The following is a 26,369-nucleotide window of genomic DNA, read 5'->3' on the forward strand; positions in this document are numbered from 1 at the left end:
GAAACGCGTATCAGGTCAGTGAATAATATGAAGTTTATTGTAGGAAGTTGAAGTCAATTGATATGAGGCAGAATATGCTATTGAAAAGTGGGACATGCATGAATCTACGTTATTAAGGTATTCAAATACAAATCCGTTTCCTATTCTAGCAATCCTTCACAATTGAGGAACAACTGGTAATTCAGCCGCCATTGCTTCCTTTCTGCCTAATGGCTTTGGCGTGTTGACTTTTGAGGATCCCTAGATAAAAGCGGTATTAATAATACTTCTTTCTAGCCGCAGCCTTCTCCACCTCATCGGTGATAGTGAGCTGGTCTCCGCAGCAGCTAAGAAGTACTGCTATCACTTCTTTACCACTACCCTAGTTCCCAGCTGCAGCCTTTACCACCTCGTCGGTGATATTGATCTGGTCTCTGCAGTGCTCAAGAAGCATTGCAATCACTTCTTTACCACTCGTCCAGTTCCCAGCCGCAGCCTTCACCACCTCTTCAGTGATATTGATCTGGTCTCCGCAGTGCTCAAGAAGTAGTGTTATCACTTCTTTACCACTCCCCAAGTTCCCAGCCGCAGCCTTCACCACCTCGTCGGTGATATTGATCTGGTCTCCGCAGTGGTCAAGAAGTAGTGCTATCACTTCTTTACCACTCGTCCAGTTCCCAGCCGCAGCCTCCACCACCTCGTCGGTGATATTGATCTGGTCTCCGCAGTGGTCAAGAAGTAGTGCTATCACTTCTTTACCACTCGTCCAGTTCCCAGCCGCAGCCTCCACCACCTCGTCGGTGATATTGATCTGGTCTCCGCAGTGGTCAAGAAGTAGTGCTATCATTTCTTTACCACTCGTCCAGTTCCCAGCCGCAGCCTCCACCACCTCGTCGGTGATATTGATCTGGTCCCCGCAGCGGTCAAGAAGTAGTGCTATCACTTCTTTACCACTCTCGTCGTTTCCAGCTGCAGCCCTCACCACTTTGTCGGTGATAGAAATCTGAACTCCGCAGTGGTCGAGAAGTAGTGCCATCACTTCTTCACCAATCAACCAATTTCCAGCCGCGATTTCCACTAGCTGTATAGTAACATTCCCTCCTTGACTTAAGAGGGCAGCAACAGCATTTGGATATCTTGACATAATAGCACGTTCAAGGGGAATTTTACCTGAAGCGTCCTTGCAATTAATATGGACACCACGAGTCAGCTTCTGTGTGTCTGATTCCTGAAATCCCAGCTCAGAGGCGTAATCTACTAAAGTGGAAATCCCCCACTTTGCAGCTACGTGAAAGATAGAGAAATCATTCGGAATCGATAGGAAGAAATAATCTATTGACCTTGCGTTCTCTAGCCACTGCCCCCGGCAAGGAGAATCAATCTGGAAGAACTCCGCTTGTGGACACTGGACCTTAAAATATTCCTTGCCCATGCGCGCATGGTTAACCCATTCTAAAATTGCATAGTAGGAAAAGCTGTTATACAGTTGATTCGTGCTGCGGAACTGCTCAATGAGCATATCAACACAGCGATATGCAAGGCGAGCATGTGCTTCGGACAATTTGATAAAGAAGCCTGACCCAGTCCCAACTAGATAGTCCTTCACTGATTGATGTAATAGAAGCACATCTTCGTCCTGGATGATTACCAATAAGCGGCAAGACTCGATGTATTCATGTGTAAACTGAATCCTTGTCTCAGCGTCCTCTTCCTCCTGTTACAGTTGGCATGCTTCAGAGAGCTCCGACACTGTTAGTGGTCGGGAACATACAGCCACACAGCTCAGGAGGAGTCGAGTATCATTGCCACTGGTCTCGTTTTGCTCCAAGGCGGTGTCGAGAAGCCTCTTTTAAACTGCATGAAGACCCTTAGGCATGTCTTGTAAAAATTTGATGGCGAGGTATGAAGGGATATCTTTTAATTCGTCACACGCTAAGCCAATCCAGAGGAAAGTACCCTCGGCTTTGTATCTGAGAATATCGCGAACTTGCTCTCTGACCTTTTCGGTGTACTTTTTTCTTTTAGCCAAACGATTCACTCGATAGTCAATACAAAGATCAATGTCTTTCTGTCTCTCAGTGAAAGAAGCTAAATCTCTATTTGGGAACATTTGCAAGCTCTCGCGTATTTCCGGATATGGCCTACTGGTGATCAGTATTCGAACATTGGACGAGACTTTTTGACTCTGAAAATTTTCGAGTTGTTGTAATAGGGTCTGTTGCGATTCTTTATCGCATTCATCCACCGCGTCAATGATGCAGTATGTTCGACCCATACTCTGATCCGCCACCATGGCCATGAATATGTCCCAGAGAGCGTCGAGCGAGCTGAATAGCTTTTTCCCCCGCGTATTATATTCTGGCAGGAGGTGATCAAGAAGCTGGTGGTGCTGCCTAATAAGCTGGTGGAGAAGCCCCCTGATAATCGAGGTCGCGGTCCTTCGTGTATCGAAGCCAGAGTCACAGAAAAAGTAGGCTAGTGTTGCCCCTTCCATGTCTGCCAAGTAAATCGGCAGCCCCTCTGTAAGACATATAGCCATGATCGATTTACCAGTTCCTGGGTTCCCATAAAGCCATAAGACTTGTGCCGACTCACTCTCGGGACCTGTCAGTCCAGGACTTAGCCAGGTAGTAAGCTCTTCCGTGTTCAATATCCAAGCACAGCTTCCGGGAGCGTGGCCTCCTTTCTTTCGTTTCAATGCTGCCCTATCCTCCTTCGGATCTGTCACGAAGAGGTCGCGCCGACAGTCTAAGCCCTTCTCCTTCCAAGTATCTAGCAGTCCATTAGTACAACTCATTGAAATATAACTAAGGCTTTACCTACGTTCACATCCCGTCCCACTATGATATTTCCATTTCCGCTGTTCTGTAATCCATGGCCATGAAAGGAGGATTGAGCGGTATCTGCTTCTACTGCGGGTCGCTTTCCGGGGATTTCCGCTAGTAATTCTTCAACAGCCCGGTAATTCATGGCTCTGTCAATCAAAAGGGGTTTTTTTCAAGCTCTTTGCCATAATCAAGTGCAAAGACAGTGGGGCATTGAGAAGTCTTATGAGGCTGAACTCGACCAAATCTGCGCACAGACCGGTTTCTCCCCGCATGAGCTAAAACGAGTACATATCGATTTAAAAACACCTATCGACTATGTACGGAAACCTATCTTGCGTGCTTTATTGCTATTGAGGATATCAAGATGAGGCCCCGAAGCCCTCAATTCCCCTAGAACTCTGATCCTACGACAACTCAAACCTACTCAAACCTACTAACTAAGATGAAAGGTAGATGAACCATGTCAGCCCAACCAAGAAACGGCATGGTCTAGCCGGCTTTGCAGAGCTTGGCTATGAAGCGTACACTGTCGGAATTGTGTGTGCTCTGGAATTTGAGATGAGCGCTGTCAGCTACATGCTGGACAAAGAACATGTCCGTTTGCCTAGAAAGCCTGGTGATTCGACGCTATATATTCTTGGAGAGCTTAGCGGCCATAATGTGATCCTTGCTAGTCTTCCTGGTAGCCAGGGAAAGAGTACAGCAGCCGCAGTCGCAAAAGATATGGCGCGTACGTTTCCATCGATCGATCTACGCTTGATGATCGGGATCGGGGGAGGCGTGCCGAGTACAAAGAATGATATCCGCTTAGGCGACGTTGTCGTTAGTATGCCCGACAGTCAACATGGTGGTGTGGTCCAATATGACCTAGGTAAGAGCACAGACGATGGCACTGTCCTGAAAGGATTCCTTTGGCCGCCATCCGAGATTTTGAGAAGTGCTGTGTCTATTATACGGTCTGATCATAGAATCCTGCAGAGCAAAATTCATGAGTTCATGTCGGCTATGTTTCAGAAAAGCAATGACCTTAGACTTTCGTATCAGCGACCTACGGAGCCAGATGAACTCTTCCAGTCGGGATATCGTCATGTTTCTTACCTAGAAACTTGTGAGCTTTGTGATAAGACAAAACTGGTCCATCGTCAGTCCCGAGATCCGATCCCTAAGATCCATTACGGGCTCATTGCTTCTGGAGATCAAGTCATTAGGAGCGCCTCAAATGCAGCTGAAGTGAATAAGAGGGTTGGTGGCAATATCTTGTGTTTCGAGATGGAAGCGGCGGGGATTGCGACAGAATACTCGTGCATCGCCATTCGAGGCGTCTCTGACTATGCAGACTCTCACAAGAACGACGCCTGGCAGTATTATGCCGCGGCCACAGCTGCTGGATGCGCCAAAGAGCTACTTTCGTACGTTGACCTGCAGCAGCCTTCCATCACAACTGAAGCCCTTGATCAGAATAAGTCTGAGTTGTCCACTGGCAGCCATCTACCTGCACAATCTATCTTCCGCGGTCAAGAATTCAAAACTCGGGGTCTGGCAATATATCTGTAGGAAAAGACTTAAAAATCAGAGGCAAATAACTCGTTGCGAAGGAACTCCAAATCAACCAATAAAGGTAATGCGGGTGAAAGTCACGGTCATTGATTGGGATACTAAATGGCATTTATCGTCCTCATTTCAATGCTCTAATAGATCTACATTCAGCATCATCACGACCAGTGTATTAAGCAGATGATTTTCCCCTGCTAGAAAGCCAGGTGGCCAGACTATCCCATTGCTTTTAGCAGAATCAACGTTCAAAAAAGCTTCGAAACCATACAATTTTAATACAGAGGCTATTTTTAGTACGTAATGTACAACTGTACTAGAATATGTACTTCCACCAATAGGGATCAGGGGTAAAGTATTTAAAAAGAGGGTTCGAGAAAGATTCTCGACGCGCAAGTGGTGAAACTGACTGCGATCCATCCTAATATTAGTAGATTGCGGCAAGTGGGAGTAAAATATAACATTAGTTGCTTCGATAGTATTTGCGTTAAGCCTGAGATATTAACAGAGAAGACTTAAAAGAAACTCCATCTGGGACCTGAATACGCCGATATTAAAGCAGAAAGATAAAACCAATCATCTCAGTTTTGTATAAAGCCCGAAATCGATCTTTTCAAAATAATTTTGTTTGATAGAGTAAACATATTCTTCCACTTATGAGAGGTAGGCGGATCCGACAGAGTTAAGAGCGCCGTTGGTCAAGATGTAGTTCTCAGCACACATGAAGTAGGCGTAGCGAGTAAGGCCGTCAGTGCTCCCAAGGAAAGGAATGACGTTGGCAAGGAAAGTCTGGGTGACAGAAACATCGGCGATACCGTTAATGTCAGCGTAGAGAGCCAACTCAGTAAGCTGGACCTCCGTAAGACCGTATTGAGCAGCAGCAGCGACAGCCTCGGTGACGAATAATGTTAACTCATCAGCGCTATCAATATACTAGTGCACAGTAAAACCAGCGATACCGCACGAGCTGCAGCCGGAAATGAACTCGCCGAACCAGCTCAGACCCTCGCCAGCGTTGGTAGAGGATGCGACAGGGGGCGAGATAAGCTTAGCACGGCCACTGAACGGGGTGATGTATTTCAGATAAATGCCGATGGCATCAGAAGGTCTCATATAGAATACCGCGTAGAAGAATGGAGTTAAAGAAGCATTTGCCATGTTCTAAGGATTCCCCGAAGCTGGCGAAAAGAAGCAGAGTCAGTGGGGATATCAGGCAAAGGGGGCTGAAAAATTAGGTATCGACTTTGACTAAGGTTATGGAGAAGATTGAATTTTACTTTGCGTGTTCCCTCTTGGCTCAATGCATCAGTTTGAAAGCCTAACGCCGGAAAGATCTTATTTCGGACAAGGTGAAATCCGTCTCAGCACCTTATTCTCCGTGAGTTTTAACTTTTACACTCTCATTTATCTTTTAAAACTACATCTAGATCCCCAAGAGCTTAGGCAGTGGGTTCCATTGCTGGAGAGTATTCATCTTGAATGGACGAGGGCAATCCCTGACAGATCTCCCACCTATCCAGTTCATCCGGCCTTTTTTTCCAGACTATCTGCTTCATTTTACAGCCCTCACGGAAAATCTGGATGTGGATAAAGAAACAGGGTTTACTTTTATCTCGTTAGAAGTACGTTGCTGGGACATCAGCAAGAATATGACATGAGCTACTCAGTCAGAGTATGAACAAAGCATGCAAAATACTTGTAAACTGCTATGAAGTCTCACGGAGTGATTTATAAGATTGTATAAAGTAACTATTTGTGATGAGGAAGACTCCCTCATGAATCACTTTAATGTTCGAATTGGATATAATATAACCAAATGGACATGGTAATATCAAGCGCTACCCAGTTTCCAGTAATGAGTTGGCAATAAACATTACAGCTTGAAATAGATGGCTCTGACACGTTCCAACTGTTGTCCCACCCAAATTATCTGCTCTGGAGGAAGTTCTAGCTCAGGACTCTGGAGATTCCGTAGGTTCCCAAAAATATGCCATCCACTCATTAACGGAGCAATGGCTTGATGAACGGCAGTAACAGGTCGGGTCTCTGAAAAGGGGTACTCGACCAGCCCAGGTTTCATGCGCACAGACTCCATTTGGCTCCCAAGGCAATAGGGCACCGTCGCACAGATATCATCTGCAATAATTTGGATTCTAGCCTTGGCTCCAGCTATCCTTGTGCCGTCTGGATCCTGCGAGGACAGCATTCTAAGACAGCTGATGATGATGCTTTGTACCACCATTAGACAATCGCGGAACATGTTCCATGTCGCTGCTATCCATATGTCTGTGTAACAGTCGCAGCGATTGCGAAAGACTCCTGCATCATGGACGGATTGGGGAATAATGTCTGCTGAGACGGGCTTCCAGTCTGATGGAACAAAGTGCGCCCATGACATGAAATCGACATCAATCTCTGCTGCTCTTGCAAGGATTGAGATGACTTGCGCTTCGTCGGGTTGGTGGGCTTTTATTTGCTCCCACGTGTCTCGCAAATCGACTAGACGTGCTGAGGCTTGCGAGAGTACCTTTCGTGGAGATAGAGGGCCTTGGGGTTGTGATAGAGGCCAGATTGTTGGTGTTGGGATCACGGGGCTGCTTAAACCACGAGTGGTCTTGATCTACGTTGTGTTAAAATTCATGTAGCCAACCTCAGGGTAGGAAGGATGGTGAACTGTACAATTGCAGTTTGAACGGTATCATGAATTGTAGCCGATATATCATGTCCTTCCGAGCTCTTTGGTCTCCTGCTATTGATCAAAGCAATCGCACCTCTCAAGTGTGCTCTCGATGGAAGCTCCAAATTCTGGATAGCGACAAATTCCTTCAAACCGTTTTAGCCGAGGTCTCCATTTGCCTTTACAAGATGGAAAGCGTAATTACTTACTTCATACGTCGATAGGCATATAATAGCCGCAAGAAGACTGTTCAAGTCGCCATCGGTCGTCAAAGCTTCACGAATTTTGGGTAGAGAACATGTGAAATACCGCTGCGCTTCACGCATCAACGATCTCTGACCAGTCCAAGCCCCCACAGTAAAGAAAGCAATAGCTAATGTACTACTGTGCAAATAAGACCCAACCTTAGCATTTGTGTAGATTCGTGGCAACATTCCCAGAAAACCATTACGAATGTGGTTGACTTGAGTTAGGAATATAAACGAGTTGAAAAATAATGGGACCACTGCATCTTCAACTGGATGGTAAAGCTCTGTCGGTATACATGTATACTGAGGCCGTATGTCAACCGCCTCAGTAGATAAATCCATCGAGGCAGCAGGGTTCATTTTCTGCCAAGATGCAGATTCTACATTATCTGCATTCTTGCTAGAAATTGACCTGGAGCTAGCAACTGGGGTTGATCGGCGGGTTGCCACCACTGCGTTCATGAATGATGAGGTTTGATCCCTCAATATCACATCGAATGGGTGTTGATATCCTGGGCATTGACGACCTGTTCGAGTACATTTTTGACAATGGGGCCTAGTTTCATCACACTTTTCTTAAATCAGTCCTATGCTTCAATCTCAGCTGAATGTAAACATGAAATACCTTGATGTGCCGCCGGCGGCAATTTAGACATCCAGTACTTGGTTTTCCGCAGAAGACCATGATACTTCATTGGCAGTGTTTGACGCAGCTAGATACACTGGCTAGACGATGGTCAATTTGATGATTCAATTTGATGATATGCACAAAGCCGTACGGAGTCGCTGGTTTTTGTATACTCAGGCGTAATCCGCGTGAGCCGAGTCTGGAATACGTACTTGCCCTGGAGATAGCTAGAGCCGTATCATTAAAACATGCTTTTTGGCCACTTGATTAGGGGTCAAAGTCTTTCTTGCGATGTAAGACTGTATGTAGCTAGCCTTCGGAGTAAGCTGCTGATTAGCAGATCTCTCACGTGACTAATATGCAAAAGCTCCACCTCCGCAAATTCAACAGTCACTTTTACAACCTCGGATTTCCAATCTGTGATCATTATAGCTGCCAGTTATACATCTCATCGGCTCCTGGGAGATCACTCCATCTTTGACGAGATCGATTTTCGTGAAGCCCTTCCTTTTGACCACCAATCCCGCTTGTCCCCGCATTCCTTCCCCAGTCAATACTCACCGAAGACATGCTCTCCTACTTCGGCTGGGGCTCTAGCTCCAAATCAGACTCTAAGATCTCTACCGTCTCAGGAAATTCAGAGTCAAAACCAGAGAGTGAATCTTCATCCCCAGCTTCCACAACAGTCCAATCACAAGCAATTCAAAAACCCGTAACACAAGACAACACCAGCCTCAAAATCCTCGTCGGTGGTGTGGCCTTTGTCTCTCTCTCACTATTGATAACACGTCGCGCAAACCGAAGGAAAATCGCCGAATGCATTCCACCATTCTACTCCAGCTCGACCTACTTCCAGCCCCAAGTGAACGGCGCAGGTGAGGCTTTGGAGGCACTCAGCCTCGCTACTATCAATGTTCTCTCCTTCAGCACGATGGCCGTTGGCGCTGGAGCATATGCCTTCAATATCAATTCGCTAGATGATGCGCGAAGAGCTATGAGGACTTACATGGATACTGCTGTCGATTCATCGGGCAAGGCGGATGAGGAGCTTGAGAAAGATGTCACAGAGTGGGTGACCAATATGCTTGGAGATCGATTCCAGAAGCAGCTGGAGATTGAGCGTGCGAAGAAGGCACAGAATCCTCCAAGTGGGGATGAGAAGTAGTCTTACCTTGACTGCTATCTGAAAATACTCCACTCTTTCTCGTGGTTCAACCTTCCTTATGTCAGCAGTTGAACTATTTCTATCACAGTTCTCCAAAGAAAAATTCAGCGTTCGTGGAATTCCCTCCATATTGGACGTGGTGAATACTCAGCTGTTAGGATTCTAAGTTGAATAAATAACCCTGTACATTATATTATACATAATTTCTATAGACCCTGCATGTTTTGGCGTTCTCTACGCATGGATTATTACCATGATGAATTCAATATCTAGATATTTTACTTTTATTAATTCCAACAAATAGATATCAATCAAGGCATCGATACCCTCGAAAGCTTCGGGATATCATTCATCCTCAAGCTCCATGAGATAACCGCAAATCCCATCGTCTCTTTTCACCAGGTCGTGTCAAATCTGGGGTTCTGAACTTGTTAGAGAGATGCGATTTATATTCATGTATTCTAGCCGCGAAAACCTCCAGTTCCAACTTTAAAATTGAAAAATATGGCAAATTCCAATGCTGGCTTGCGGATCTCGGCGACAATATGGAAAAGCATTGTGACCGCATCGCTACAACTGACCATGAGCTGTTTTTTGGATTTGTTGAGTTCGCAGGAAATCTCAAAGGTTTTACGGTTGACTAGACGACTTAGCACCCGTCTCTTTCCATTGCATGATTCCAGGAAGTGGAACGGTAAGATGGCCGGAAGGCTGTCGATCTCAAGAGATCCCAGGAGACCCAAATTTTCAACTTAGGTCATATTTCATCCTGGAAATCCTTCATCTCCCTCTCGTCTATGCTGCATGTACTCTTTCCTCGCCGCAGAAGGGCATATTGGGCATAGGTGGGCATCTATTCTTTGATTAATCAATAGAAGCAGCATCATCAGCGTGCATAAAGCGCCTAAAGCACGTCACATATGATACTGCAGGTCATCGCAGTTTGTAGTACTTTGTCGCGCAACAAGTCCTCCGGCATGCCCGACTTTGTCACCTTTTGCCTCAGTTTTCATTTCAATATCAAACTCCAGTGGCTCATCAAAGTCGCGGTAATGCTGGTTCGGGTAGCACCACCTATGAGGATATCGTTACTGTGTCCGGGTAAATCACCTGTGTATGTGCTCAGAGCCACCACCAACAAATTACACACGTGGTCACCTCCATTATGAAGAGTATAAGATGTTTCAGCCTTGGAATGAAAATAAAATCTTTTCGTATTTATTTAATATCCAGGAAGGTAACAGCAATGGGCGGGATCACTGTCGTATTGGTATAAGAATACTAGAAGGCTTGAGCTTGGAAGGAGCAATAGGTCCAGTCATATGTAATTTACCTACATTTCCACGGTTCTGTAGTGTTAGGTAATTGAATGATGTCAACAGGGATATTTAGCGAAAGTTCACTTCACTTTCACTTCACCATCACTTCAATCAGATTTCCTATTTACCAGCTCTTGATCAATCTCTCTCCACTCCTGTCTCAATAGGTCATGAAACTCAGACCATGCCACCTTTGATCCACTATGCTGAAAGGCAGAACTCGTTTTGGCTCTCGAAGCGGACGGCACAGCTCTGCTACAGTAGGATAGGCAAATCGGTTTCATTAAACACATTCTGAGCAGCTTCATCATCAGATATAAATCGCTTTACCACCACTCTCATCAATGACCACTTCATGAATCTCTCCTAAAGTTCCTAGACTGCCCTTATGGGTAGTCTGTTTTTTACTTAATGCAGGTTTTTTGGTCTGCTTGTTGTTCGCTTCTTCTAAATGACCACATCGATCATATAGAAAAAAATGTGATGATGGACCGTTCGAACAGTCCGATCATAATGCTCCTGAATCTCCTTTTTGGTCGGCGAAGATAGTAGATCAGAGGAAGATCCTCGACCTAAATCGATGCGAGATTTTGATTTTGCAAGCCATTTAGCGTCTAGAGAGAGTTAGGGTCGCTATTACTGCTAGATGATGATTGTCGGACTGGTGGCAGATCAAGAGGAGGTAGAAATTCAAGCTGAATGTTCAGCTTTTCTAATACACGATTTAGATTCAAAGGAACAAATCTAGTAGCTCAAAAGCTTTTCTGTCTTTGAAAGCAGCATATATTGTATTAGGAAAGATTTCCAGGAAATCCAGGTTTTAAATTGAGTTGACGTTGAGTCTCATAGCTCGTCACCTTCTCTCTATATAGACGCTTCAAACCCATAAAACGGCCTACATCAAGTGGCTATAAAAGATGCGATTCATATAGAGGTAAGCAAATAGAGATAATATCATGCTTCTGGCATAACTGGTCGAATTCAGGGGTAAGATGGCTACCATGACCATCTAACACCAGAAGACAATACTTCTCTTTCCTAGCCCTGATGTTTGGAATGAAATGCTTTTCTAACCAATCAAGACCAATATTATCGCTTATCCAGCCATCCCTAGAAACATTGATTATGGATAGGAAAATAATATGGACGACTAAGATAAGGAAGGTCAATGAATCGGAATAAAAAGGTGAAAATAAGCTAATGTGATATTGGGTAATTCAAATGGCTTCAATAATCAGACAACGTAAAAAATTTGTGAGTATTTCTGAACCTATCACTTAGCCCTCCTTGGCCATCTCGTCGTAGCGGTGTCGAGCACTTTCCTTGGTCTTGTCCAAGAACTCATGCTGGAGGCCGCGAGTTTTACGTCCGGCCTCCTCGGTTGCATCACCGATTTTACTACCCTTGGCGCCAAGTCCCACGCCCTCAGCATAGGCCTGCTGGGCAATGGGGTCGACTCGTCCAGTTCCATGGACACCCAGCCCAGTACCCTCTACCCAGCCCATACGCTTCAAGAGGCTCGCGCCCTTAGAGTTGGGCTTGACAGGTGCATTGTCCTCTTCCGGTGTAGCCGACTTTTGCTGTCTTCCACTCACTTCGACTTGACCGAAAGCAAGTCGACGTTCCTTAGCACGATCACGGTATTCAGGATCGGGTTGAGCGTCGGTTGTCAACTTCTGAGCTTCAGGAGCAGGTTGGGTGTTGAGAGCAGAGTCCTGTTCAGATATCGATGTATCCTTTCCATTCTGGGTCTCCTGGACCTCTTTAGCACGCCGAGATAACTCAGCATGTCGCGCAGCAACTTTTTTCAAGCCAAATGCTACCACTTCCTCATCCTTGAGGTTGTTGCGGTGCATATCACCTATTCGTACGTGCCACATGAGCCCAATGATGTCCGGTAATTTCTTCATGCATAGCAGGCAAACAAGTGAATCAGGCTTAGGGTCTATGAAAGTCGGGCCGGGGTCCAGCTTGCCTCGAGCCAGCGCTTCTTCGTCCTGTAGATTGTTGAGGTGCACTTCGTCGTGCCATGAGTGAAAGCCGAGATCCTCGCCATCTTCGAAGTCTTGTATACATAGCCAGCAGCAATTAAGCTCGTAGTCCAAATACGAATCGTTGACCGAATTCTCGTCAGGACCCTTTTCGGTTGCAGTAACATTATCATCGGCACTCTCTTCGACATTGTGGAGTTCAGCATACTGCTTGCGCCAAAATTCCAGTTGAGGTGGTGCGAGGTTGGTGTTTATGCTGGCCGCAGGCTCAGCTTTTCTTTTCTTGCCCTTCTCGGCGCTAATAAACCCTTGCGGCTGGCTAGTCTGCTGTCCGTGGGAATTTTCTATGTTCGCCGCGACAGGTTGGACTGCCTCTTCAGTCACTTCCAAAACATACTCACTGGCATAGCCTTGCGGATCCCAGTACCGAAAATATTTTGGTTTGCGGAGATGAGCAAATGAAAATTTGCAGTCTTGGGTGGACGGGTCCGCCACTGTGACAAATACACCACTATGGATGTAATTCACCGTCACCGGCTTGGAAGAGACGGTAAACTTTTCGAATGTCCGAAGTTTAGCCATCGCATCTTGAGCATCCTAGGGCAAAGGGTCAGCAAATCAACTTGGGCCAAGAGAGGAATCAACATACCCGTTCGTTGGCGAATTCGGCAAACCCAAACCGCCAGCTTGCATTTGAGTCGCGATCACGTACAAGAAAGACGCGCAGAATAGAGCCAGATTTGGCACCCAACTTGGCATCACTAGTACTGGATGTCATTTTTGAACGGGGTACATTGGTGTTGATTGGGGTCGGCGTAGGTCGCAGAAGTTTTTTCGCAGCTGTGGCAAGAACCTCTTCAGTGACAGAGGCTTCTAGTCCTCTGAAAATGAGAACATGCGATACCTCCTTCTCAGACACATCCGTCTCGCCGTTGCCTTTCATTTGGACAGTTTGCAGTGCTATAATATGTTCAGCAAATTGAAATGAAGAAGAGTCAGAGTGATCATATGAGCAACTCACCAGGTTTTGGAGCTTTGCAAGATGAGCAAATATTGTGGTGTGCGAAATTGACGACAGAGCACTAGAATAGTTAGTTATTTGAACGAAGTGAAAAATTTGGAGGGGGGAAAAGTAGTTTTGCTCAGCATTGCTCGACGTACGCGCAACGTGGGGGAAACTCACCATTCTGCAAATCCAGTCATCGGCACTCTGCCCAGGGACTCCGTTATCTCTCTCACGGCTGTAAGCAATGCCTACTTTCGTGCTTTGCTCTCCATTTGGGCCATACAAATAAATTGCGGGAAAATTTTGGTCCATGAAGCGTTTCGAATCTTGGATACATTCAAACTTGAGAAATGCGATTTGACGAGAAATTCCTGCGATGAATCCAGGTAAGTATGGCAAGATCAGTTCAACGATAATGGTGTTTAACTCACTGGTATGCCTATCCCGAATAAGACGGACCTTTTCCAATCCAGGAACATCATATTCGCTCCTCAGTTCAGTCTCGATCTGTTTCAAAATCAGTATCTATGCTAAAAAAAAACAAGGGCAGGATATACATCAGGGGATCCAACCCTTAATCAATTTCATGATCTTACTCACATCGATATCTGTCATGTCAACCGGGACCCGCTCCAGTATGACCTCTCGACTCTCCTGGCCGGGATTTTGACGCGAGTAAAATTGGCTGCGATTGTGGTCGCGAGAGTCGCGAGAATCGCGAGAGTATTCCGAACTGCGATTATGGCCGCGAGAGTCGCGAGAGTCGCGAGAGTATTCCGGGCTACGGTTGCGGTCACGAGAGCTGCGAGCGTATTCCGAACCGCGATTGTAGTCGCGAGAATCGTGTGAATACTCAGTACTGCGGCTGTATTGAGGGGATTGATAACCTTCGTGATCACGATCCCGATATCCTTGGCGACCATGCCCATTATCATCTCTACTGTCTTGGTACCGGCTTCCTCGGCCACGAGCATAAGACGAGTGAGATTGGCCTATATTCCAGACCAAATTGCAGGCATTAGCATGTGCTAATTCAAGGAATTGAGTTTATCATTCTGTGGACTCAACTAGTCCAAGTCAGGTCCATGCGGGGAGAATTCAGATACCACCAGGAGATCGCGATCGAGGGCGATCGTCATACATCCGACCATCTCGCTCGTCAGGGTAGCCCCAACGAGGTCGGCAATTGTCATGACGCATCGTGAATGAAGTGGTGAAAACCGCTGTCGAAAGTGATTAGGAAGAGAGAGTAAGAAGAGCAAAGAGCTCCAGGACGGAAGCTCTCGATAAGTGCACGGGCCAGCTCTGGGATTCTGCTTATCGCCATATTTGACCAGCACTATTCCTTGCTATTTTGAATCGATCCTTGCTTTTCCAGATCTAATTAATAGTCTATTCCACTGTTTTTAATATCTACTTATGTTGGGTGCATAGCCTAGATCTGAAAAAAATTACATGTATGGATGGTACTTTCTATGCATCAACATCACGGATGAGATTCATAGTTCGAGTTTTGAAATGGAATATAGACTTCTACGGGTTCTAGCATCTTGATCAAGCTGTGACTTGGACTTGATGTACTACCTATTTGAAATGTCATATAAATGAATGCGAAGTAGATTATCACTGCCAAGGTGCCCTACAACTACTTACCATCGCCGAGTGGGATGGAGATCCATTGGCAGGAAGTACGGAAGTAGGATTTAACAATAACACGAAGTGCTGCAACTAAGACACATATCAAGGTCCCTTCAAAGTACTCAAGTACATATTGTAGTGGGGAGGCAGACAAGTGGCAGTGTGGCCTGACTAAGCAGGATGTGTATATAACTAAGTGATATGTTTTAGAGATCAGACCATCAGACTTCTTCTCCTCTGAGCTTCTCCTAAGTCTCCTTCTTCGTCTCCCACTTCCCCTCCGATCCCTGCGCCCATATGGGGAGTATCTGGTTTCGCAGACCAATGCAATACGGTGGCCCCGTTCCCCATTCTAATATGTAAATACGTAGTTGAATCCACTAAATAGGGATCGGCACATTCAACCTCTCATACTCGATGGTTCTCCGCATTGCCCCGCGGTGGACTCTATGTGGGTACAGGATGACCCTTGTTATAAAGCTCTGTCTGGATGGTTTCTTCACAATCTTCTGTTCACATCTCAGTAACACCAATCACTCAAATAATTAAACCCACTTATCCCAATGACTACCACAAAGCCTAACCACCGGGCCTGGTGGAAGGAGTGCTCGGTCTATCAAATCTGGCCTGCATCATATAAGGACTCTAACGACGATGGTATCGGAGACATTACTGGGATTATCTCCAAGCTCGACTACATCAAGAATCTAGGTGTTGATATTGTCTGGCTGTGTCCATCTTACAAGTCGCCCCAAGTTGACATGGGATATGACATTTCGGATTACTATACCATCGCGGAGGAGTATGGTACGGTCGCAGATGTGGAAAGTCTCATTCAGGGGTGTCACAAACGCGGAATGAAGCTTCTGATGGACCTGGTTGTGAATCACACCAGCGACCAACATGACTGGTTCAAGAAGTCACGTAGCTCTAAAGACAGCGAATATCGAAATTGGTATGTCTGGAAGGCACCTCGCTACGATGAGCAGGGCAACAGACATCCACCCAACAACTGGGTTTCTCATTTCCAGGGTATGTCAATTTGTTTTCATAGTGATGAAACGTTCAATTCTAATTCTCAGTCAAGGGAGTGCCTGGGAGTATGATGAGCCCACAGATGAATACTACCTTCATCTATATGCAACGGAGCAGCCAGATCTCAATTGGGAGCATCCTCCTGTCCGTGATGCCGTCCATGAAATTATGCGATTCTGGCTGAAGAAAGGATGCGATGGCTTCCGCATGGATGTGATCAACTTCATTAGTAAAGATCAGCGCTTTCCCGATGCACCCATCCAGGACCCCCGAACTCCTTGGCAGTGGGCAGACAAATGGTACGCTAATGGACCGCGACTGCATGAATATCTCCAAGGGCTCGGTAAAATCCTAAAGGAGTACAACGCTTTCAGCGTTGGCGAGATGCCTTTTGTCAAAGACGAGAAAGAGGTACTCCGTGCGGTGCAGTTTGACCGCAACGAAATCAATATGATTTTCAATTTCGAACATGTGGACATCGACCATGGAAAGTATCAGAAGTTTGAGCCTGGCAGCTGGAAGCTCACAGACCTAAAGGACTTCTTCAACCGATGGCAGAAATTCATGTATGCCAACGACGGGTGGAACGCACTCTACTGGGAGAATCATGACCAACCGCGATCTATCGATCGTTTCACCGGTGCTGGAGAGGAGCATCGAGTCATTGCTTCAAAGATGTTGGCCACTGTTCTGGCCCTACAGCCAGGAACACCCTTTGTGTATCAGGGACAGGAGATCGGCATGCGAAATGTGCCTTCGGAGTGGGAAATGGACCAGTACAGGGACCTTGACTGTCTAAATCATTGGAAAAGGTATTATTTTTCCCTCTCACTTCCAAGAGTCCAAGCTAAATATTCCACAGATTGATCCAAGCAAGTCCTACCGACATAGAAGCCCAAACAGTGGCACGTAAAGAATATCAGAAGAAGTCGCGCGACAATGCGCGTACTCCGGTTCAGTGGTCATCTGCAGCGAATGCAGGATTCACAGGTCCAAACGTCAAGCCTTGGATGTCTGTCAACCCAAACTACGAGTTTATCAACGCCGAGGCCGACGTCAGTAACCCCAACTCAACTTACCACTACTGGGCATCAGTACTTGGGTTACGCAAGAAATACCTTGACATCTTCGTTTACGGGGATTGGGCACTTATTGATGAAATAAACGAGGAGGTGTTTGCGTATACCCGCCAGTATGAAGATCAGAAGGCTGTGGTCGTGTGCAACTGGACCGAGAAGACCTTAAATTGGGATGCTGCTGGACAAGGAGTGGCCAATATCAAGGAGGTACTTTTAGACAGTTATGAGGGTACTGCTGAAGCGACTCCACGCTTTTCTGGAGGAAAGTGGTCGCTTCGGCCTTACGAGGCAGTTGTCTTGCTTGTTTGAAAATCCACGGCAGCTCATTTCATTACGTACCTTTATAACGTGTAGCTTCAAGTTTAAGACTAAATTTTATAAGAATAAAATACTGGAAAATAACAGAGGCAAAATTGATGTTTTGAGAAGTGAAATGTTTTCGGTACAAAGTTCATAGTAGTTAGTTACTATTACCACTTCAATATCTCACCCCGCAGCTCTTATCAGTAAATTCCGCACTTTCCAATCTCAACTCCATACAAACAATTAAAATCATACAAAAATGACGACCGAACAATCCCTACCAGCACATCTAGACCCAAGTACCTACCCGCGCACCCACAGCGACACCACCAAAAACATCCACCTAACATTAACCTACGCCACTCTCGACCCAAACACCTACCTAACACAAACCTCCTCAACCGCCGCCGGAGCAAATGTGCTCTTCCTCGGTACAACACGCGACACGTTCGAAGGTCGCCCGGTCTCACAACTGAGCTACACCTCCTACCCACCTCTTGTGTTCAAGACTCTGTCCACAATTGCGGAGGAGGCTGTCGCGACACACCAGCTTCTAGGCGTGAGCATTGCGCACAGACTTGGAGTTGTGCCTATCAAGGAAGCTTCTATTGCTATTGCGGTTAGCTCGGGTCATCGGGCTGCGGCTTGGAGGGCGGGTGAGGAGATCTTGGAGGCTTGTAAGCAGAAAGCTGAGATTTGGAAACGGGAGGAGTTTGTTGATGGTGGTATGGAGTGGAGGGCTAATGCTGATCGGGATGCTGAGGGGAATTCGATTGGCGGTTGATCTGATCTGGACGCATTCTGTGAACATTCAGGTGTGTATGATCTAATTATGAATGCGATATACAATGCCAGGGATTTGGAGTGGAATGAAGTGGGCGATCGTGGAAGGAACAGAATTCCAGAATTGTATCGCCCACTCCGTCTGGACTTCTACGAGGTCGAATAACATAGCCTTGGAAGAGATCGGAAACTACGAACTGCTCCATACAATACTAAAATCCAGCCTTCTAGAAGATGGGACTCATGGTCACTAGCTGCCCTACCTAGTGATACGGGGAACGCTCGTAGGCAGTGCAGTCAAAATGCACAGATCAATTCAGTTAGGAAACAGGGTGTCGGAACTGTACTAACAGCAGGGGAATGGAGCTCCGTAACAGAATGTCCAGAAATGAAGATAGATGTAAGCATGAAGGTCTAACTATGAGACGAAGTTCTATCTATTCCTCACTGGCTATACTGCCGCTACTATTCTGACCGCTTCTCACACCGCCCTCTCAAATAATAATACTAGGGTACTCCCCTACTATACCCCACTCAATAATGTTAATTGTCCCCGATTGACGAGGGTGAATCGAAACCAAATGGAAGTGAAATAAAAGCAAAAACCAATATCCTTATCTCTAAGTGTGACCTCTCTCCTGCTCCTCTAGCACCACTTCCTCGTCTTTAGATAGATCTCCTAGATCCTTATAGTACTTCAGTCTAGACCTGTACACGGGTTGTGTAACGAGTCTCTGAAGAGACTGCGCTCCTGGCTCCTGGCTCCTGTGCGGAGCCGGACGAGCGATAGGAGCATCCGGTCCCCAGGACCCTTTCCCTTCCTTAGTTAATTCTTCTTGTTTAAATATCAATCGGATCTTTGCAGCGTACAAATTCCTGCATTCATCCCGTAACAGTACCCTACTAAAAAGTTTCAAGATATTTTGGTCGGCCATAACTCGACTTCTACTAAACCGATTCGTCGGAAATTGGATTCGTATATATATTATACTTGAACTTAGAACTCCTAACAATATGAGCCTCGTACAAGCGATAAAAGTTTCTAAGATTTACTCGAGACTGACTGCTAGGATATACTCACTTGCCTCACTTCTTCTGCCTTTCTGATTAACCGCTGAAACCCTAGTAGATACCAGCTATGTTCGGCAAAAATTCACCTGCATCTTGCAACTACGAGCTGTGCAACTGATATACACTACTGTCGGTTGACTAGGTTATTACCGAAGCAGACAGCTATTGATATCGTTTCTGTACGTATATAATAGGTGTATGCATATTGGGTAAAAGTGAAGTGTCATTCTAAAATGCTCAGGTGAAAGAAGATATAGTAGCTGCCATGCCAAGATCACATGATCTTGGTATGTCAGCTGATATTCGTTCCAACACTGGGCATACTTTAAGAGGGGTAAAACGCGGTCAACTGGTAAAATCAAAGTATCACAAGCTCGCATGGCAGTCCTGAGTTCCAATCTTCTGCCTTAAAAATCAAAGTCTCCATTTTTAACTTCCAAATTTAATTCGATCGCTCGACCCAGCCAATTGCCTTCAGATTGATTTTGTTCGTGTCAATAAGTTGAGTTAACGCATTGCACGGTTTGGCTTTGGTCATTGCGTCTGCTGGGTTGGAGGTTCCATCAACCCACTTGATTGACGCGATTTGGCGGCGTTCATACGCCTGTCGTAGGCATATTACGTATATCATTAGGCGCTTTTCCTGTGTAGACCCGAGCCGCACAAGGCAATCGTACAATGATTTCGAATCGGTGCACAAAACGATTAGGAAGTTCGCCTTTAGCATTTGATCCAAAGTTGACTTGATCGCGAAAGCGATATCTGAACCGTGAACTATGGCGTAAAGTTCGGATGCCAAAACGCTCCTAGTGATTCGTTTATATTTGATCGAGCTCCAGTGAATGATATTAGCGTTGGTGAAGTTATCAATCTGGCCGGGTTCTGTGGTCTTGGTGTTATCGATTTGAACGTTTCCCTTGTCGGCGAGCATAATGATATAGCCAATTTGTGACGAGAGGTCCTTGTTGTTAGTAAATGATGCGTCTATAAAGACAAGAAGTTGGAGTGATTTTATGTCTAAATCGACGAACTTGAGTCCTCTGGCAGAATTTTCTCTTTACCAATTGAGCCGTTTATTCAGTAACTTATAGTCATCTTTGTCTAGGTGGGTCGCTTAGGCAGCGAATGATAAGTCGAACGCAGCTTTAGGTTGACATACTGAAGCTATATAGGCGCCTCTCGCGCGCTCGGCGATGTATTCATCTTTGGTGTTGGCAAGGGAGATCTTATCGCATTGGCCCTTCTGCGCAAGGGTGATGCTTCTATCTGTTGCCAATTCGATGACTCCACCATTGAATTTCAGTGGATTTTCAATGGTTAGTTGTTCGCGTTCTTTCGCCGCGAAGTTTGCCTTTTATAGCTCCTGTTTTTCTGCTTCTGCAAATTCGTTATCTGCAAGGATAAGAGTATCATCTATTTGAAGTCCAACGATACCAAATCCTTTCGAATCTGTTATATATAGAAGACATGGGTTAAATGTCGACTGGTTCATTTTCAGGTTTATCGAATGGTGGGAGTGGTATGTCCTGAACCAGTGGTTTCCGGCTTCGGGGATGCCATAGAGTGGCTTAATAACCTTTAGAATTATGTTCTTCCTAAGCTAGTTAATTAATTCCTGTGGGGGGCGTGTATAGAAATTGTGGTTTAGTATTGTTGTTGACTAAACGTACGCCTAGGAGATATCGCGGAGGTATAATTGTGATTTAGCAGCAGCGCCTTGGTGACTTACAGCGATGCAGAGGATCAGTCTTTAGCTGACGTGTTAAATTATTGGTGATTGAGTCAAAACTAGGTCTTTTTCTTGGTTGTTATAGGCTTAAATGACTAGTCGTGACTTTTCGAATGCTTATTCTGTGCCTTTATTCTTGATATCGTCAACGAATCTTGAGTTGAATAGTTATATACTGGGTGGAGCTTCTGTGATAAGCTTAAAGACCCCTTTTTCAAGTAACCCATTGATTTCTTTTTATCTTAAGTCTCGGAATTAGGTATTAGTGCTGCTCTTATCTTGTAGAAAGATAGTGATAGGTATAGGGTGCTTACATAGGCGGCCTGGGCCACGCTTCTGTGGTTGTGTAGGAGTAGGGGCAAGTTCACGGCCTAGGTTAGACCTTAGGTTTCGGCTAGAGCGATTAGTTAGCTCTAGGGGTTCTAGGGGGAGCTTGGTATCGATATCTGATCTGGTTTGTTTACTTTGGTCTATTCCTTGTAATTCTGGATCCAGATTTTATGTTTCTGAATAGAAGGGTTTAACCACTATCGATCGGAATGCTGTTAGTCCACTTAGTAGTCTAACTATGCAGGTTTTGTTTTCGATTGATAGTAATATATATGGTCTAGTCCAGCTACCTGTTTTTCCTAAATTTCCTTCTCTCTAGACAAGAACTAGTGAATTCAGCGGCAAATCATAGATTACGGTCGTGTTTAGGCTGTTTCTTATGTTTAATGCATCAGCGATTTAGCGTTCTGCTAGGAGCTTCTATATCTCGGCCATAGCCTTTCTGACTACTATAGCACGCTATGTTACTGATGGAGAGGGTGGATCTAAGTTAATCATTCGGGGGTATTGTCGATCAACTACGTTGAAAGGACAGGGTTCACACGTTGCACTATATACACTGGAAAAGGGTATGGTTCGTCCTAGATTCTTAGTATATACGTTGTGCAAAGTGGTGTGAAATGTGTTCGATTCATGTAGCTACTTGAGTTCCTAATATAGTTGTTCCCCCGTGACTCGGGGGTCTGTTTGTTCCGTTCCGGGTTTATGGTATTGCATGATTGCAATATCCATGTTCCGACACTGGAGCAACTTTAAAATCTCGAGTCGCTATATACATGGATCGATAAAATAAATGAATGTGGATAGGTGCACGATATGCCCCCGAGTGCCCTGCATATTGTATCTGTTGGGTGGCCGATTTTTGTTGAAGAATCAGCCTTTGTGCGGGGTAAAGAAAGTGGTGAGTGGGAAAAAAAATAATAAAAAGTGGACAACACGAAAGTGGGCTTTTCCTAGAGAAGCCAGTCTCCATTTCGTCTTCTATCCGTGGTCCTCTCTGGCGGCATTTTACTGATCCCCTGAGATCAGAATGGCAAATGGTATTCTGTTGCCTTATTCATGATAACGGCGGCGTTCGCAGGTTGAGCCGTTGCTAATTCCCGGAAAAAGGATAATATGGCGGACTGCCACATGGTGTACCCTCCTTCTGAGGATTCCAGTCTGCATAAGGTGTTCGGGAAGCGAATCGGATGCGGTAGGAGTCTGATTTGGGCGTTGTGCTTTTCCCGCTGGACGGCTATGTATTCCCTGATGAGCTTTGGGTCATATTTCTTGTCCGTTTCGATCCCCGATTCCGTCGAGTGGATTGTGATTAGCTGTCGGAATGCCATCATCAGGTTGCCAGCTGCCGCCTGGGCTGTTTCGGGTGCGGTTTCTGCCCAGGTGAACGCTGCGTTGGTTGCTCCCGGTGTGCCAAATGGTGCCGATAGTCCTTGACTCGCATGTGTTGCGGCAGGGTCTGCATTTCTGGCGTAGTCCATAAGTGTGTGGAATGTCCAGCTATCGTATTGGATTCCGAACAGTGGTGGGTGACATGTGGCTTTGCTAGCCCCTCTGCATCGGTTGCATTTCTTGCTGGCTATGGTATCGAAAAGGCAGTTGAACGTGGGAAATGTTTCTCCTTCCCAGTTTGTGTTTTTGTGTCCAATGCATCCAATACACGTCATGAACTTTGGCTGTTCTGGTATCGCCCGTGGGGTTGTCGGCGATAATACTATGGCGGGTTCCGCTGGCACTGCTGGTGCTCCTGGGGCTGGGGCTGGGTCTGCTGCTGGAGCTGGACCTGCCGCTAGACCTGCCACTGGACCTGCAGCTTTCGCTCTTTTAGGTCCTCTTGCTCCCTTTCCTTTTGCTTTCGTCACCCTTCCGGCCATCGATCGGGTGGTTTGTAGTGGCTTCTGGGGGTGGCGTTCTTGTGGGAAAAGGAAGGTTTTCGGCAGTTGGGGTCTTCAGATAATGGGTGGAGGAGTGTTCGGGTGATAGACGAACGGAGAAGGAGAAGGGGGCTTTTCTCTTCTTTTATTTCTGGGAAAAAGGGCGATTTCCGTGTCTGATGCGGGGGAAATCAGGGATTTTTCCTTTGACGGTATCGTGTGATCTGGTTTTCTGAAAGGAAAAATGGCCTGGTGTTTCCGTCGCCGAATTGTCATTGAATGGGTGTATGAAAGAAGTATGTTGGATACCGAAAAATGGTTGAAAGAAAGTGGTTGGCGATGATATTTTTAGGGCCGTTTGTCATCGCCGGGTGATGCCCGATTTATGGTGGGTTATGTGGAGAGATTTTCCTCTCTTTTGACCCATTCGACGGTTTTCAAGTTGATTCTGTTGGAGTCTATCAACTTCGTCAGTGCGTCGCAGGGCTTTGACTTGGTCATTGCGTCAGCCGGGTTGGAGTCGCCTTCGATCCAGAGGATCTCCATTTGTCTTCGCTCATATGCCTCACGGAGTGCCATCACGTCAATCATGAGTCGTTTTTCCGTTGTGGAGCCTAGTTTCACGAGACAGTCATACAGGGATTTCGAATCCGTGCAAATGGTGAGTCGGAGGGTGGTATTCAGTATCCGGTCTAGGCTCGTTTTGATGGCGATAGCAGCATCAAAACCATTGGCCATTGCGTATAGCTCTGACGCGAGCACGCTCCGGGTGACCCTCTTACACTTAACGGATGCCCAGTGTAGGATGTTAGCGTTTTTGCCCTCGGCTTCTGGGGTTGCAAGGACAATAACGAAGCCAATTTGCGATGTGAGGTCCGGGTTATTTGCGAACGATGCATCCACGAATGCCAATATTTGGAGTGATTCGCGTTGTAATGGTATGAATGATAATCCTCTCGCTGCATTTTGAATCTGCCATGATAACCGCTTATCCAGGTTATTTGCATCATCAGCTGTTGGGTTGATGATTTGAGCTGCGTGACTCAAGTCAAACGCGGCTTCTGGCTGTGAGACGGTCGCGATGTAGGCACCTCTCGCGCGTTGGGCAATGTACTGCTCCTTGATTTTGGCCGGTTCGTGCTGGGTTTTTCCAATTATGGACAACTTTTTACATTGCCATTTTTGGGATAGCGTGATTCCTTCTGGGTTCAAAGAAATCATTCCTCCATTAAACTTCAAGGGCGTTCCGTGGTCGAGTGTCTCACGGTCTTTTGCCAAGAACTTCGCTTTGTCTAGTTGCTTCTGTTCATTGGTTGCGAAGGCCAGGTTGGCTAGGAAAAGTGTATCATCCGTCTACAGTCCAACGATTCCAAATTCCCCTGCATTGCTCCGGTGCAATAAGCAGGGGTCATATGTCGATGTTGTCATTCCCAGTTTCTCGATATGGTGCGAATGGTATGTTTTAAACCAATGATTTCCAGCTTCAGGGATCCCGTATAATGGTCTGATCACCCTGAGTATCGAGTCCTCTGGTAATCCGAACAACTCCCGGAGTTCACGCGGCGGGCGTGCGAAGAATTTTCGGTTCAGGTTGGTTGTGGATTGCACATAAGCCTGGGAGATATCGCGGAGGTAAAGTTTCATATCCGGTTGCATCGCCGCTATAGCCAAGATGATTCGCTGGCTTGCGCGTTGGATGGTGGGTGATTGGGTGAGAATCGTCTCTTTGCCGGCATCGTTGAACGCCTGGACTACTAGTCTCGATTTCTTAAAGGCTTTCTCAGTGCCTGGGTGCTTGATTTCGTCCACGAACCGTGAGTTGAATATCCGGGTTCCTGGTGGGACGTCGCTTCGTCTTGCGAATTCAAACACTCCTTTTTCTAGTAGGCCCGAAATCTCCTTTTGCCTGGATTTCTCGAATGGCGTGTGTTGTGCGATTTGCAGGTGGATTATCGGGATTTCAACATGCAGCATTTGTTGGAGGCGAGGTTTCTTTGGTTTAGGGGGTTCCTCTTTTTCTTTGTGCGATGCTCTTGTCTCCATCCTCTCTCCCGCCACGTTCGGCCTTAGGTCGGCTGGGTTCTCTGTCTGTACCCTTGTTGGTTCAGGTTGCGCTTCGGTTGCAACATCTTCGATGTCTATGTGGTATGGCTTTACGACAACCGATCGGAAGGGAGTCGGGCCATGTGGTAGGTTCAACGTGCAAGTTTCGCCTTCAAGCGCCAAAAGCGCGAAAGGTCCGTCCCATTTCCCAAGTTGTCCGCCATTTCCTTCTCTCCATACTAATACAGGCGAGTTTAGTGGGAGGTTATGGATTGCGGTGACGTTGGGTCCGTTACGTGTCGCTAGGGCTTCGGACACGTTTCTTGTGGCGCGCATCTTCTGGATTTCCCCCATCGCCTTTCGAATGGCAGTTGCTCGTTGGGTAATCGTGGGTGATGGGGCGTCCAGTTCTGTCATACGTGGGTATGCTCCAAAGACGAGAAGGGTGGGTATTAGACCATGTGGGCCGGATATGTCGTTCGCGGCTTTTACAGACATCTGAAGGGCGATTTCCCTATTAGTACTAGGGATCTCGTTCATGATGATTTCGTATGCCCTTCGGATCTGAGCATGGTATCTTTCGACGAGTCCAATGGAATTATGGGATTCCACTGGGACAGTTTTGACTTGGGTACCGAGTGTCTTCGCATTCTGTTTGAATTCCCTGGATGCGAAGTTCGTGCCTGAGTCGGTGGTAATTAGGTCTGGTGGACCAAGGTATGTGTCAATCCAGCACTGGCGTAACATATCCCAAGTATGTTTCGCTGTCAGGTCGCGTAGCCATCGTGCTGCTTGGAAGCAGGTTGCTTCATCGATCACGTGGAGGATTGGAGAGTTTTCAATATACATTACATCGATGATAATGTTGTAATTGAAGCGAACAGTGTCTGGATCTTTGATGGTAAACCGAAACCTGCCCGGGGAACGTCCGTATCTCTGGCAATGTTCGCATACTTTTGTGAGTTGTTCGAGTGCTGCGACATTGGTGTTCTCGTGTCCTGAGGCGCGTAGCAGCCTATGTAGGCGAGGGACGGACGGGTGTCCAAATCTGCGGTGTAGTCTTCGCAGCTCCGTGTCAGTTAAGTGGCATGC

The 26,369-nt window shown here is 46.3% G+C and overlaps 8 protein-coding genes across 8 annotated transcripts; 4 read left to right on the forward strand and 4 right to left on the reverse strand.

The window, feature by feature from the left end:
* Positions 1-361: 361 nt before the first annotated feature.
* On the reverse strand, positions 362-2,776 carry N7495_009604 (uncharacterized protein; the record flags this gene model as incomplete). The annotated part of the gene is made up of 2 exons (XM_057212255.1): positions 362-1,690; positions 1,835-2,776. The coding sequence occupies 2 exons, from the start codon at positions 2,774-2,776 to the stop codon at positions 362-364; spliced, it is 2,271 nt and encodes a 756-aa protein (XP_057059118.1).
* Positions 2,777-3,260: 484 nt separating this feature from the next.
* N7495_009605 (uncharacterized protein) lies at positions 3,261-4,361 on the forward strand (the record flags this gene model as incomplete). The annotated part of the gene is made up of 1 exon (XM_057212256.1): positions 3,261-4,361. The coding sequence occupies one exon, from the start codon at positions 3,261-3,263 to the stop codon at positions 4,359-4,361; it is 1,101 nt and encodes a 366-aa protein (XP_057059119.1).
* Positions 4,362-5,012: 651 nt separating this feature from the next.
* On the reverse strand, positions 5,013-5,516 carry N7495_009606 (uncharacterized protein; the record flags this gene model as incomplete). The annotated part of the gene is given in 2 exon segments (XM_057212257.1): positions 5,013-5,280; positions 5,293-5,516. The coding sequence occupies 2 exon segments, from the start codon at positions 5,514-5,516 to the stop codon at positions 5,013-5,015; spliced, it is 492 nt and encodes a 163-aa protein (XP_057059120.1).
* A 715-nt stretch (positions 5,517-6,231) lies between these two features.
* N7495_009607 (uncharacterized protein) lies at positions 6,232-7,745 on the reverse strand (the record flags this gene model as incomplete). The annotated part of the gene is made up of 2 exons (XM_057212258.1): positions 6,232-6,978; positions 7,245-7,745. The coding sequence occupies 2 exons, from the start codon at positions 7,743-7,745 to the stop codon at positions 6,232-6,234; spliced, it is 1,248 nt and encodes a 415-aa protein (XP_057059121.1).
* A 734-nt stretch (positions 7,746-8,479) lies between these two features.
* N7495_009608 (uncharacterized protein) lies at positions 8,480-9,076 on the forward strand (the record flags this gene model as incomplete). The annotated part of the gene is made up of 1 exon (XM_057212259.1): positions 8,480-9,076. The coding sequence occupies one exon, from the start codon at positions 8,480-8,482 to the stop codon at positions 9,074-9,076; it is 597 nt and encodes a 198-aa protein (XP_057059122.1).
* A 2,596-nt stretch (positions 9,077-11,672) lies between these two features.
* Positions 11,673-14,592, reverse strand: N7495_009609 (putative G-patch domain protein; the record flags this gene model as incomplete). Its single annotated transcript, XM_057212260.1, has 6 exons — positions 11,673-12,983; positions 13,036-13,346; positions 13,408-13,468; positions 13,570-13,899; positions 13,993-14,420; positions 14,499-14,592. The coding sequence occupies 6 exons, from the start codon at positions 14,590-14,592 to the stop codon at positions 11,673-11,675; spliced, it is 2,535 nt and encodes an 844-aa protein (XP_057059123.1).
* A 1,001-nt stretch (positions 14,593-15,593) lies between these two features.
* Positions 15,594-17,453, forward strand: N7495_009610 (glycoside hydrolase family 13 protein; the record flags this gene model as incomplete). The annotated part of the gene is made up of 3 exons (XM_057212261.1): positions 15,594-16,062; positions 16,118-16,877; positions 16,928-17,453. 3 exons carry the CDS (start codon positions 15,594-15,596, stop codon positions 17,451-17,453), a joined length of 1,755 nt encoding a protein of 584 aa, XP_057059124.1.
* Positions 17,454-17,706: 253 nt separating this feature from the next.
* N7495_009611 (molybdopterin synthase catalytic subunit) lies at positions 17,707-18,231 on the forward strand (the record flags this gene model as incomplete). Its single annotated transcript, XM_057212262.1, has 1 exon — positions 17,707-18,231. The coding sequence occupies one exon, from the start codon at positions 17,707-17,709 to the stop codon at positions 18,229-18,231; it is 525 nt and encodes a 174-aa protein (XP_057059125.1).
* Positions 18,232-26,369: the final 8,138 nt, after the last annotated feature.

This window comes from Penicillium taxi (genome assembly GCF_028828555.1).
Source record: "Penicillium taxi strain IBT 34144 chromosome Unknown utg000006l_segment0_segment0, whole genome shotgun sequence".
NCBI classification, from domain to species: Eukaryota; Fungi; Ascomycota; class Eurotiomycetes; order Eurotiales; family Aspergillaceae; genus Penicillium; species Penicillium taxi.